The 15,181-nt window shown below is 36.1% G+C and overlaps 2 protein-coding genes across 2 annotated transcripts; one reads left to right on the plus strand and one right to left on the minus strand.

The window, feature by feature from the left end:
• Window positions 1-6,659: 6,659 nt before the first annotated feature.
• Window positions 6,660-8,382, minus strand: LOC130947958 (probable glutathione S-transferase). The gene is made up of 2 exons (XM_057876673.1): window positions 8,010-8,382; window positions 6,660-7,217 (listed from the first exon to the last, which is right to left on the minus strand). The coding sequence occupies exons 1-2, from the start codon at window positions 8,343-8,345 to the stop codon at window positions 6,888-6,890; spliced, it is 666 nt and encodes a 221-aa protein (XP_057732656.1). The 5' UTR covers window positions 8,346-8,382; the 3' UTR covers window positions 6,660-6,887.
• A 1,497-nt stretch (window positions 8,383-9,879) lies between these two features.
• Window positions 9,880-10,505, plus strand: LOC130950026 (protein FAR1-RELATED SEQUENCE 5-like). The gene is made up of 2 exons (XM_057878594.1): window positions 9,880-9,972; window positions 10,071-10,505. The coding sequence occupies exons 1-2, from the start codon at window positions 9,880-9,882 to the stop codon at window positions 10,503-10,505; spliced, it is 528 nt and encodes a 175-aa protein (XP_057734577.1).
• Window positions 10,506-15,181: the final 4,676 nt, after the last annotated feature.

Below are 15,181 nucleotides of genomic sequence, written 5' to 3' on the forward strand. Positions count from 1 at the left end.
GGTGTGGTTCAATTCCAGCTAAGTTTCTGTTAGTAGTTTATAATTTTGAAGGTGAATAATGTTGTGAACCTTGCCCGTGAAATTTGCTGTTCATTATTGATTGTTTGAATTGTATGTAATGTAGTAGTTCTGATGAATCTGTTGCATTTTGTATCAGACTTTCGGGTGTAAATCGAGAATATTTAGGTGTAACGTGGAAAAGTTTGAGTGTATTTACAGGTTCAGATAGGGGTGGCAAAGCGGGCTAGCCCGTCCCGCCTAGGCCCGCCCCATAAACGGGACAGGCCGGCCCGCCCCGTCAACTAAGATGGGTTCAAAAATGCTAGTCTGCTCCGCTTTATGGCGGATTGGCGGGTCGGCGGGCTAACCCGCTTGATTTTTTTTTTTTGAAAAATAAAATTCATTAAAATTAATAAAAAAATAATAATTAAAAAATCAAATACAAATAAAAAATAGTCAAATTATAATATAATTTTTTCACTGTATTTTTTAAATTTTTAACTTCAATAAAATTGTTCAAAATAATATTTGTCAATAGAATCATCTTTATTTTAAAAAATAAGTCACATAATTTGAGAAAATATACGAAATTGTAAAATAAAATAATAAATAACTAAAAGAAGAATAAAAATAAAAACAAAAAAGTGTTTGAAAATTCTATAATTATTAATTTTATAATAGTAATCACTATTTTATTTAATTAAAAAATCTTCGGCCCGGTGGACCGGCTCGCCCTGCCCCGCCAATTTGGTGGTGTGGGTTTGGCGGGCTCCAAATCCTAGGGCGGGTTTAGCGGATCAGCTCGACGGGTTCCACCCGTTTTTCCACCCCTAGGTTCAGAATTTTTCAATTGACTGAGGGTGAATTGTCTTATTATTTTAGTTGAATTATTTTAGTTTGATGATTAATCATGAATCTGATTTTTGTTATTTTTGATGATCGTTTATAGTTGTAGTTGTATTCTATAGTTTATGCTAGTTTTAATATGGTGTATTGTGGACTTTTTTAGGTATATTTTGCAGTTTTTCTGTGATGCCGATAGGCAGATTGTTCACAAAGTTGGGATGACTTTTAAGATGCTTAAAGATGCTGCAAAATTCTACAAGGATTATTCAAAAGCTGCATGTTTTTCTACAAGAGTTCGGAGCACAAATAAAAAGGAAAACGAAATTAAGAACCAATTGATTATATGTACTAGAGAGGAAAAATGGAAATAAAAAATATCTCCGACCGAGAAGACAAACCCCTCAGCACGATTAAATTATCCCATAAGAATTTATATACACATATTGAAAGAGATCAGTGTTTGGATCATTTCGAAGGTCGTGTTGCACCATTCACACCCTTGTTGTGCAAATCAAGCAGAGATGCTCAAACAGCACAGGAAATTAAGCATGTTCGTGCGTTGTACAATAGAAAATAATGAGGAAGCCAGAATCAAACCAAGCAAAATATACCAATCATTTGTCGCAGCAATCATGGGTCACCGTGAGTTAAATTTTATCGAAAAAGACGGGAGAAATTACATCACGAGAGAAGTGTGGAATGTTTCAAAACTAGAGGATGCAAAAGAATCGGTGAAATACTTATTAAGAATGAAAGAGAAGAATCAGAATTTCTTTTTCGAGCTTGAACTCCAGGACGACTAGTCGGTTAGATTGCTTTTTGGGTGGACATAAGGAGCAGAGCCGCCTGTGAGTATTTCAGAGATGTTATTTCTTTCGATACCACCTACAATACAAACAAGTAATATTCTGTTTAAGTTTATGCTGTCTAGGTTTTTAAATCTGCAGCAGAGGTGTACATTGCATGTTTTTGGGTGAAGAGAGAGATTATTTGGGTGTATTTAACGATTTTGTTTCTGTTTCATCGTAATCAGGTATAATATGGTTTTTGGTTCTTTTGTCGGGATGAATCACCACGGTCAGTCAATACTTCTGAGATGCGCTTTGATGAAAAACGAAGATACTCAATCATTCAAATGGTTATTCGAATGTTGGCTTCGTTACATGGGAAGAAATGCTCCAAAAGGCATTCTCACTGATCAATGTGCATCGATGCAACGGGATATCGAGGCTTGTATGCCTACAACAATTCACTGTTGGTGTATTTGGCACATCATGAAGAAGATTCCAAGCAAATTAAACGATTATAAGAGACACCAAGAAATCGAACAAGAGATGAGCCATGTTGTTTGGAACTCTCTTACGAAAGAATCATTTGATAGGAATTGAAATGATTTTCTGATGAAGTATGATTTTGGGGACAACAAGTGAGTTTCAGGTAATATTTTTTAAAATCTGCAGCAGAGGTGTACATTGCAAGTTTTTAGGTGTATCCTAGTTCTGATTTAGGTGTTTTTTGTAGAGCTTTTTAAAGACCGTCATATATGGATTCCAGTTTATCTCGATCACCACTTCTGGGCCGGGATGAAAAGCACACAAAGGAACGAAAGCATGCATGATTTTTTTAACAAGTTCATTACGCGGAACAACTCATTTATCCAATTCATCAAAAAATACGACAATTTCCTAGGAAGCAGGGAGCAAAGAGAGAGAGAATTGAATGCTGCATATTTTCATACCATCATACCATGTGCAACAAAATCCTCAATAGAAACTCAGTTTCAACACATGTATACTCACAATAAGTTTAGGAAAGTCCAAGCACAATTCAGAGGAAAGGTGAATTGCATCACAAGATCAAAGCACTCCGCTCTAGGCTATATGGTATACGAAGTTGTAGAACAAATTTTCAACTCAACATTCAACAAGTTTACAGTTACATACGACGCCGTAGCAGACGAAATTAAATGCCAATGCTTATTATTCGAGTCAAGAGGGATATTGTGCCGTCACGCTCTAAGCGTGTTAAGCTTTGAACGAGTAAACAAAGTGTCACCGAGATACATATTGGAACGATAGAGCAAGAACGTAAAGCGAAGACACACACACACATTAAGAGAAGCCACGACGAGCCTCTGTTGAAGCCAAAAAGTAAGAGATTTGACGAATTAGTGTTTCGTTTGCAGAATATATGCGAATTTGCATCAGAATCTGAGGAGCTCACTGCGATTCTGCACTGCGCTTATCATAATGCCATGGTTGAGATGCAAGAACACAAAGCCAAAAGTATTGGATCATGTTCATTATCTCACGAAGATGCTAACTTGGAGGCTATTAACGAGATTCAAAGCCCTCCACGTGTGAGAACAAGAGGACGTCCCAAAAACAGACTAGGTTTAAAGATGGAAAAACAGATTGCAAATGCTTCCAAAAAAAGAAAAAGAAAATGAAAATTCTAAGCGAGGTAAAAGTGAAGTTCTTTAAACAAGGTAGGGTAATTGAGTTTATTATTGTTAATATTTTTGCTAATATGTTAGTTTATTTTTTTGCAGCTGAACCTTTTTTATGGCAGATCAGTGGTGCAATCAAATTCCAGCCAATATCATGGACATGTTATGACTTATCAATTCAGAGATTCAGTAGCACAAGACAGATTTTGGGGTATAGAGTGACACTATTTGGGTGTACCGATAAATATTTTTGGGTATATTTTGTATGCTCTTATTTTTGACATTCTCTTTTTTTTATATATATATTTTTGAGATGTTGCTGTTTGTGTTGGAAATTAGAGTCTTGAAGGGATTTGTTTTAAATTTACAATACATATACAATTCAATTCCTAAGATGGGTAACAATTCAAATTTCTGAATTTTCATAACTCCTGGTTAGATTTTCCATCGAAATATGTAAGCACACAATTTGGGTGTATTCTAGTTATTTTTTGGGTGTATTATAAAAGTAATTCGACGTATTAGTATATTCGATCTTGTTTTCCTTGATTTTTTTGAACCTATAATTAACAGCTTTTGAATACAGTAGAGATAGCTTCATAGAAGTTTATTTATAGAAACAAAATTTATAATAAGAGGGAAATGACTGATGTTGCTCATAAGGGGGAAACTAATACGGTCCAGCTGGGGGCAGGGTGGCGGCAATGGATGATTCGTCTCGGGGTCTGCATGCGAAACTTTTTCTAACAACTTTAGGTGATTGCCTTACTGTTATGTGTATGTACCAATCATAGTACACCGAAAGAGAGTGAAAGTCGACAATTTTATCTCCTATTTGCAACGTATTATAGCACTGATTGTTCCACATATTGATCCAAACTCTGTTTCTTTCCCTCCTGTCATGGAACTGTGCTATAGTCAACTGCCTGCAGTGAGCTTCTCCAATTTGAAATGCTTCTTTTGGTGAAAGTTGTACAAGCTCGAATTGGCATCTCACTCAGTCTATTGAGTGCCATTCTATACACTCGAATGACACCAATAGACACTTTGTGAAGCATACTCACAACTGTAAGGATAGGTCCTCAGGGACATTAACTCTTATATATGGCCGCCATATAAGCTGCACAACAATAAATACGACAACAATTATTTAAATTTTTAAACAGAAAAAACTTCTTAAGAAAAATTACTAGTACGTACATCGTTCACAGCCATGTGATCTAATTATTACCTAAATTGCACTGTAGACCTTGACACATAATCTCTTAATCAACGCCAATGACTCTACCTAAATTAGTTTACGTTGGTTATAATAATAATAACAATAACAATAATACAAAAAGAATAACAACCATTACCATTGCCCAGTTGGAATGCCAACACCTGGAAGCTCACTGCGAGGAACGGGCGCTATCAGGGATGGTTCCAAGTGTTGTAGCGTGGGGGCAAGCGCCCCCACTACAATTTGAAATTTTTTTTAGTAATATATAATAATAATAATATTTATTTGCCCCTATTAGATTATTAATTGTCAATTTAAAAATTTTAGACTAGATATTCGTTAGAATGATCAATTCTCAGATTTAAACGAAATTAGTGTTCTTTTTTAAAAATCAACTCAAAAGAATATTATTTATCTTCTTTTCAAATTAGCTTTAGTTTTTACATAGCAACTATATTAATTGAAAAAAATTTTTTAACTATGAATATCAATAAGAGTCGACTTCTAATTGTGTTGGGAAGTGAATTTTTAAATAATTGTTTAGTAATATATATGGAAAGAGAGAAATTTTGATAGTAGTATTAAGAGAAAAATTACTTAATTTTTAAAAAATATAAAACCTAAAAGAATAGAATTTTAAATTATATATTATTATTTAAATTACAATTTTAGTGTTTTAATTTGTATATTAGATATTTTGAAGGCTAATCATATTTTACAATAACAAAATATAATCATAACAATAATCATGCTATATGTACATAAAAAAAAATTATCTGTATAAAATATATATTAAAATATAAAATACACATTGAAAATAAGTTAAACAATACATTATTTATACACAAATATATAGTGATTAATAGATAATTTAATATTTAATTTTTTATATACACATTATTTTTATTATAAAAATTATTATCATGCTATATAAATTTTGCCCCACTACTAAAATTTTCTGGATCCGTCACTGGGCGCTATCCACGACATATGCACTCATGCCCAAACAAAGAGCAGAATAAGGAGGTCATTCATCATCTCTTTACAGTTATATTGCGATGCAAGGCACAACGACTTGTATGGATGTGCCAGACAAGTTGCCCCTAACTATATTATAAATGTGATGGAAATCTCGAAGAAGAGGTAAAGATTTTGAGTTAGCAGAATTGGTTGATTTGTCTGAAAACACACAGTTTCAAACAAGCAAAATATGTGAGATCGGACATACCGTTCGATAGACTCTTGAATGTCTAATGATTTGGTGTTTTCGCATTGCCGGACTCATACTAGGTTTATCTTCTCCAACATATGATCGTGTAGACCGGACTGCCTACCAAATATTACTATGCAGTTCTCCACCAAGAACGAGTGACTGCTGTTCGTTCTGTACATCACGGGATCATTCCTATTGATCGGCAGGGCAGGAATATGTATCACGTCTTCTAGGGTGACAATCAATTTGCGAAATAGAAGGTAGAATGTATGAGTTTTCAACCTTCGTCGCTCCACTAAAACACTCATCAATACATAATGTCCTTTACTTTGCCTAATCGCAAAACGTGATAAAAATCGGTTGATATTAGGGTGACTATAACGATCTCGTTGTAGGTTTTTAGCGAATCAAATTTGTCCTCCTAATTTTTATGTTGCCTCTATACTATTTTTTTTTAAAAAAAAATGCAAAACTTAGACCTAAGAGGTAAGGCATTACTTAGAGTGGCAGCCTCTGAGTTGTTTTGGATACATTCACAGCATCATCTAGTTCCTCCTCAATGGTGGTTGAAGGTAGTTGTGCTCTTCATTGGATCTAGATATGAAATTTTGATAATAAAAGGACGTATAAAAAAGTTTGAAGTGGTTAAAAGTATATAACAAAGCTTAATTTGTAAATATCAAATTATATTCAAAAGATTGATTTTAATAGACAAAAGTATATTTCAGATTTTACAAACTCACTAATGATATAATATTTAATTTTTGTCTATCAAAAATAATATTTAAAGTGTATTTTAATATTTAACGATCTTTTAAGTATATTTTATTTTCTCCAATCTAAATTATTTTTTATATATTTTTATCTATTTATTCTTTTTATAATGCCTGATGCTTAGCCACTCCTAAGCTTCATATTATAACTAAACCAAATTCTACTAATTGGTTTTTTAAAATCTATCCACACATGGTACATAGTATATCCCAATCTATTCCATAGATGTTTGATAATGATTTAAAACGAAATCTAATTGATTATTTCAAGAAATACAGTAAATTCAAACTTTTATTCTACTTTACAAACACAATAAGACAACAAACTCAACAAAATGTTAGTACTTGGTAATATAAAGAAACAAGGACGTAGTGATTGACTTCTTAGGAAGATGCCAACCTCCTCCTCTCCATGATAGATTTTATGGTAGCTGACATTTTTTCCCTGTCAGGGAAGTTTTCTTTGATGATTGAAACATTCTTGAAATTATCAAACCATAAATGTAAGAGAGGGAACCTTTCAGCTACTAGGACCTTCTCTTGTTTAATATCTTCTATAGTGACAAAAAATGCGAAGAGTGATCCAATAGCTATGTCCACAATGTTAATTTTGTCTCCACCGAAGAATTTCCTCTTATCAGCTAAGCAATGATCTTCAAGGACTTTGAAATTTTCCAAGGCCTTCTCTACGTCCTTTTCTTTCTGTGCAGGAATCTATAGTATAAACGTTAATCCATTAATTATTATTATTATTATTATTTGTGTATAGAAAATTATAATATGGTAGAAAGTTAATTACCATAAGAAATGACTAGGAGCTAGAATATTGTTAGGGATCAAGTGCCAAAAAGTTCTTGCTAACATCGTCAGTTCAATTGTATTTGGATTTTATTTCTGATATAAAAATAATGAGACAAAAAAAAAAAACTAGAGATGTATTTTGATCTTGATTTTGAAAAATATGAAAAATATAATTTTTTTATATATTTAATTTTGGGATTTAGTTAACATATATCTTTAAAACACAAATTAAAATTATTATTATTAGAAATTTTAAAGTTTTATTTTAATAATAAATATATAACAAATACATTAGAATTTTAATTATATATTTTCTATTTAAATTTTATTAATTAATAAAATTAACATGTATTCTTAGCTAAATTGTTTTTTATCTTTAAAAATATTCATATAAAAAATATAAAGTTTAAATTTTGAATTTATTATTTATTTATTAAAATAAAAAATTAAAAACTTTTACCAATATTAATATTAATATATGCAGTAGTACATGTTAGTTAAATTCTATTGACAAAATAAATTTTTAGAATTTACCGATTTTGAACTCTAAAAGACTTTTTAATATGATAATAATAAAAAAAATTTAAATATTTTTTGTAAAACAATTATTTTTTTAATAATTTACAATAAAATATATTTTAACAACATCCAAAGAGTTGAAACCACTAATAACAAAGAACATAAATATTATTTCTAAAATCTTACCATTTGTTCAGAATATGCAACCCAAAACATTGCTTGAGCTCTCTCATAGGGATCAAGAGGGACCAATGGATTCTGCGGCCATAACTCATCAATGTATTGAACAATGATCATGGACTCACAAATGGGTTTTCCACCATGAACAAGCACTGGAATCTTCTTATGCACAGGGTTGTATTCTAGAAGTTGAGGACTCTTATTGTAGCGATCTTCTTCAATGTTTTCATATGGTAGACCCTTCAACTTCAGAGTCCATACCACTCTCATAATAAAGGGACTATACCAAAATCCATGTAACTTCAAATCTTCCATTTTTGTGTTTAATGCCCCCTCCTCCATCTGGAGTGTTCAAGATTAAACCAATAAGAAATTTAATATAATATGTCGAGTAGTCTTAGTTGCTTGTAATGGTCAACTTGAATTTTACATTTATTAATTGAATTTATTTTATGCAATTAAGTCTCGAAAAGAATAGTCCAAAAAAAATGTATTTATAAATAAAAGAGTTTAATTAATATGTGTTTTTAAAATATATATTAAATTGATTATTAATAAAAAAAATTTAAAAGTTTATTCTAATAAATACACTAATCAATTTATTGAAAATTAAATTTTATATTTTTTATAAAAATATTTTTAGTTGATAATACATACTAGTTAAATCCTAAATAAAAATGAAAAGTAAGCTTCCTCGCGATCCCTGGTCTTTCCTAGGAGTTGGTGATACGTCTTAATCTTACAGTAGTGAAGGTGGAGAATTTTGATTTTTCTTAGTATTTAGAAAAGTCTAACTTTTAAGCATCAAACTTTCGTGTTTCATATTAATTTATAGGAAAGTTATCCCATGTTCCGGTTCAAAAGTGGGGAATATGAAATTCAGCGTACGATCAAGTAGTCCTTTTGAATTTTGTTTGTTAGTGAAAAGCAAAAAGTCGAATATAACCTTGAAAATGAATATGGAATGACATTAATGACCAGCTGTAAATACACAAAAGGTGTGTGGCTTCTTAAAGGGAACTGGTAGAGCAACTTTGGGGGCTTGGGCCCTAACACTTTTTATGCCCAGTAACACAATTTTTTGAATACTTGTGTAGCACTAAAGTTAGAGATGGTGAAGTAGAGAGAGGGGGGTCATGCTGGACCAGAGGTGGGTTGTTGATGCGTGAGGGACTCCATACGGTGCGTGTTAGCGGGCAGCGGTGTGCAGGCTAAAGTTTGAGAAATTGGAACAACGAGGAAGATGTGTTGAAGAAGGAATGGCAGATCTGAGGGAAGGCGACATTAGGTTGCTGGTTAAAGTGGAGGTAATTAATCTGTTGCCTAGAGTCTGCTCACCAAGTTTGAGAAATTATGTTTTATATGTCGGGACTTGCTGGGCAAATGTATGGGGGGATGGGCGCACGAGTGTGAGTAGTGTGAATGGTCTGGGTTTGGTGTTTTGGTTGGTGGGTTTATCTTTGAAAGCATGAACTCTTTGTTTAAGAATAAAGATGAGGTTGATTGTTTGACAATGTAATTTTGTCATAATGATAATGGCAGTATGTGATGTTTCTTAGTAACTGTGTTGCGTAGCCTTAGGTGGCGGTAGTTGGGGATAGTTTTGTTTATGGATTATTGGGTTGGGATGGATGTTGCTTATGTAAGGTTCTTTGTAGTGTGAGTGTGGAAGAGAGTGTTTCTTAGTTTATGTTTCGCACGTTTAAGGTGGGAGTCTTGGCAGTGGTGTTAGTTACGTGGTATGTGGTTGTTCTTCTTTGCGGTTGGATACTAACAATATGCTTTCTTGGTTTGCCGTAGTTTTGGTGAAGGGTTTTACGAGTAATAGATTTCTTGGGGAAGTTGTATTAGCAGAGGCAGAGCGTTTTATGCTGCAATGTCTTCTTGTAGCAGAACGATCCCTGGACTGGATGCTTCTGGGGAAGAGAATTTTGATGGATTCGGCGATATCGGAGATATCGATGCAACGGTAAGAATGGAATTGGTTTATATTTTGCTGGATTTTTGTTGAGTTGTAATTTAACACTGTGAGCGGTAACCGTAACCGATGAGCCTTTATCTGTGCAGGAATCACTACTGGACATTGGGATGGAAACAGAGGAAGAAGAGTTGGGGGAAAAATCACCCAATGAAGAGGATGGTGAACAGAACGGTAGTGCTGAACATGTAGTGTTTGGTCGTGCACAGATATTGGAGATGGAGTTTGCAAAGCCGGATGAGGCGTGTCGTTTTTATGAGCAATATAGTCGAGCAAAGGGTTTTGCGATGCGTCAAGGAAAGAAACTAAAGAATAGGAAGGGTGAAATCGTGCGATACACGTATTTGTGCAACAGAGAAGGATTCAGAGATAGAAAATGGCTTGAGATGCAGGATCGAAAGAGGGAGCACAAGGTTGTTACTCGATGTGGATGTCAGGCAGAGATGAGGATAAAGCAAAAAGCCGAAAGCAACAATTGGTATGTGTCTCGTTTTGTTGATGAGCATAACCACGACCTTCGTTAGGCGGCAACGAGCAATGCAAAGCGGCGATGTGAATGCCGCGTTACGGTATTTCAATGTTTGTGCAAGGAGAGATGATAATATGTATTGGCGGTATGAGGTTGGGGCTGAGCAAAATATGTGTGATCTTTTTTGGAGCGACGGGCGTAGTCAGGATGATTATAAGTTATTTGGTGATGTTTTGGCATTTGATGCGACTTACGGGCGAAACAAGTACAATTTGCCAGTGATAGTGTTCTCTGGGGTGAACCACCATAACCAGACATGTGTATTTGGCGCAGCCATGGTGTCTTCCGAAACACAAGCATCGTATGTGTGGGTGTTGAGCAAGTTTTTAGAGTGCATGGGGGGGAAGCACCGAAGGCAGTCATCACTGATGGGGACAGGTCAATGCGGTTTGCCATTCAGGAAGTGTTTCCAGAAGCTCATCACAGGCTCTGTGCATGGCACCTACTAAGAAATGCAACTGTGAATGTGTGCAAGCCTCGATTCACAACTCTGCTTAGAAATTGCATGCTTGCCGACGTGGAGGTGGAGGAGTTTGAAAGGCAATGGGAGGCAATGATGGATGAGTGTCTTGTTAGGGAAGTAGAGTGGGTAAAGGATTTATACACGAAGAAGATGGCATGGGCTACCGTTTACATACGCGGTTGCTTTTATGCTGGCCTGAGGATGACATCACGATGTGAGTCACTGCATGCAAAGATGGGGAGGTTTGTGGAGAGGCGATATGGAATATTGGATTTCGTGACGAACTTCCAACGGTGTGTTGAATTGTTGAGAGATAATGAGGAAGAGCTTGACTTTAGGTCGTTGTACGGGAGCCCGGTTCTTCAAACTCAGTTCCCGGAGCTAGAGAAGTCTGGTGCAGTGAACTACACGAGGGAAATATTCTTGCGTTTTAGAGAGGCCCTAAAAAGTAGTGTTCGGGTTACTATCGTGGAGTGCAAGAAATTGGAGGATCGGACAGTTTATGTGACACAAAAGTATCGCAGGCCGCAATTCAGGTGGACTGTTGCCCACCACTTTGGGACGGAATCCTTTTTTGTAGTTGTATGAGGAAGGAGTCGTTCGGACTACCTTGCGTTCACATACTTGCAGTGTTGGTCCAGTTAGACATAGGTTATCTTCCAAAAAGCCTGGTGTTGCAACGCTGGTCGAAGACGGCCAAAGTTGAGATCGAGGGCCCTTCCATCATGAATGAACCGGGTGAAGCGAATGAGGTATATAGGAGCCGCATGGGTGCTTTCCTGCAGCATTGTAAGCGGTTGGCAAGAGTTGCGTGTATGCGAGAGAGTGATTTCAAGAGCTGCTTGGATAGGATAGTTGAGGAAACTTATGTGTTGGAGATGAAGAATGGTGTTGGGAGCGCTGCCTAAGGGACTGCCGCCAGTGGCCAAGATGGAGTGCGTGATCCTGTTGCAGTTCGGACTAAGGGAACAGGGCGTGCGCAAGAGCCTTTTGGTTGTAGGGGCATAAAGAGGCGCAAGTGCAGCAACTGTGGAGTAGTGGGCCACCGTCGAACCCGTTGCCCGAGTGGTCCATGTAGCCAGCCGGTGTGTACCCAGGACCTCGCTGAAGGTGCTTTAGGGCGGGATGATTCACAGAGCCATGGCACGGTACGTACGTGTAAATGAATATTTTTTTTGCAAAATTTTGTGTGTTAACTTGTGCTGTATGCAAGTGAAAGGGCTTTTGGCTCTATGAAGCGGGTTAGTCATGTCTTGGGGTGTAACAGGAAATTTACATGGGTGCCATTGTGGTATAGCCTCTGATTTAATAATTAGTTGCAGAAGACTTAGTTGAGTTATTTGTGTGATTAAATTACGAAATCAGTTGAAAAGGTTTGTGTTCACCTGGCAAATCTGACTTTCTTGATGAATTAGGCAGTGGGTTTATCAAATAACTAAATGAGACTGACTCGTTTGACATGGTTGTACTAATGTTGAGATTTATTAATGAAGTTTGCAAAATGTTTGCAAAATCCACATAGGAGGTGATATGAGATAGCACGTAGAATAAACCTGCTCTTTAATACAGGGTTGTATGTAGGCATCGACAGGTTAGGGTCTCCTACCCTAAACCTGTATGTTCCACATAGTGTGCAATGTATGCATTCACTCAAACTGATTTGAAAAGTTTCAGTTATGCTTCCACGTGGCATTGTATTCGTTAGATTAATTAAGAACTGAGTGAAATAGAGGTAATTAGCTATTTTGTGTAGTTTCTCATCTTTGAAATTGTCCTTTAATGAAATTCTTGTGTACCTATTCTGTTACATTATGAAAATAAAGCCAAGGGAATGGGTTGGTGGAATAGATCAATTTTGAGTGTGTCATTCTATCGAAGGTGAGAGTTAGTTTGGTTTTGAACTACTGCAGGTTTTGCTTTTCATCATTTACGACCATAAACAAAAGTCAGCAACTCACTCCAATGAATGGTTGTCACAAAAATCTGTACATGTCAAAAGGGGAAAATCTTGTTTAAAAGGTGAAATGCCTTTTTTTAGTAAGAGAAGAAGTTATTCTAAATTTTACTTGTACCAGATGAAGTTGTGTGGGAATGAAAAATTTGGTTGGCAGCATAAGTTTTTTCATGTTAGTGATGATAGTAACACTGTGATTTTTATTAATTTAGTCAAATATATCACTTCGCATAATGCGTTTTAGATATTATCATCACATGAAACCATATTTACACGTATGACATGCATGTACTAATGTTGAGATTTATTGATGGAGTGTCTTTCATTTGCATGTCTTTCATAGGTGTCCAGCAACGACAAGCAAAGCAAGAGTCGAAGGAGGACCGTGCATGTAACTTCAAGCCCTTTGCACGATGCATGATGTGTTGCATGACAAGTGCGTGTGGTTGCAAGTTAGGCCACTATAGTCTGTGTTGCCAGCAACTAGTTGAGTCGGGAACAGTATTTGTCATTTTGTTTGTAGTTGTTGTAAGGTGCATGATGAGTAAAGTGAGGGATTGTGGAGATGGACTGATATTCTGTACTATTCGCAGCACCTAAACTAGTAGAAATCCATCATGGTTAATGTCGAATGGATGAAACTTGTTCTACATTTCTATTTCTTTAAGAGACAGCCTCTATGGCTTAAACGAATTTGACCCACCAATTGGAGGGGTTGTAGATAATACACAGGAATCAATCTCCTAACATGTTTACTGTATACGCAAGTCTAGTTTGAAGACCTTCAAAAGCATGTATTGTTTTGAATCGGGTGTAAGTGTTCAACATTTAATTTACTCGAAAGGTGAATCACGTTGCATCTATGAAAGAGACATTCAGGGATTAGACGTGTAACGATTTAGATGAGGGTATGGGGTTTGAGCCCACCTACCTGCCTTTCAAATTACTATTATAAAAATGAATTCATGGGAAAGTAGTACATAGGAAGATTGGATAGACAGATCAGTAAAACATGAAGAAATCTTCGGTGTTGTATCTCCAAAACGTGTAAATAGATGTAGCATTATACATATCAAACGAAAACATTCAGCAAAGGGGAGGGGATGTTTGTGCTCCCTAGCTAAGGCAACTAAAATTAGGCCACTCACTAGACACATGGGTGGCCATGGTTTAGTTGCTCCAAAAAGGCATATTCAAGTTCTCATGACTAGTTAAAATGCACCAGAATAAGTTGTGATTGCGTGCATGCTAACTTACTACTACATATGTTATCCAAAAAAATTATAAGCACACATGCCAATAACCTAGACAACGACAAACCACTGACTGACAAAAGCAGCGCAGGGCATTTGGTTCAAAAGGATTTTAGGGGACATGAATCCATCACATGCCTTCATTGTTGAAGGTCTCCTTCTGATGGAAAGTTGTGATTCCTTACCAAACAACTTCTGCCTTGCTCTGAACGAAAGCACGATGGCGATTGATGTCAGACTGCACCACATGTAACGCAGCTCTCATTCGCACTTCATCAGAGTTTCCCTGTAACAGTTTCATAAAAGACGTTGGTTACAAATACAATACCAGGGAACAAGTATTGGCAAGAATGTGCTGGCAAAGGTAATATGAAGGCAGTCATGTAAGAACATGGATTAAGCAAATAAGTAAGTCGAAGAGGATCGTGGGTAACATACGATGTGGCGGAATATTTTTGTGGAGAAGCCCCCTTTGTGTTGTAGCCATGATAAGCACCATAGGCCGGACTCAGCACTACATAAATTCGGGTTAGCATGATGGATTTTGAGGAAACTATGTAAATTTCAACTAGAAAAAATATTCAGTATTTAAAAATAACTACAAAGGACGAACCTCTGTAGCTCTTTCGGCAGACCGTCCGGGTAGATGAAGTTCCCCCAATTTGAGGGGTCAGGTGATGTGTGGCGGAAGTTAACGATATTCCGACTCTGGATGAACATCTTCCCCAAAGCAAGCAGCTTGAAAGAAAAAATGTTAAGTCGTCAAGGCTGTTGGATGAAACGAAAAATGTGACAAGTAAAACATGAGTAGGTTTAACATTTCTCACAATTTTGTTCATGTTTGATTCCCTGCGCACAGTGGATTCCGCAGACCTGCTGACGTCCAAAGCATATATTTTTGAGGCCTTAACATCCAACAGCATCAAGTACCAGGCGTCTGCGGGTTCCCAAATTGGGACAAATACCTGTAACAAACATGTGTGAAAGGCAGCGAAACAACA

Source organism: Arachis stenosperma, chromosome 9 (genome assembly GCF_014773155.1).
Source record: "Arachis stenosperma cultivar V10309 chromosome 9, arast.V10309.gnm1.PFL2, whole genome shotgun sequence".
In the NCBI taxonomy this organism is placed as follows: domain Eukaryota; kingdom Viridiplantae; phylum Streptophyta; class Magnoliopsida; order Fabales; family Fabaceae; genus Arachis; species Arachis stenosperma.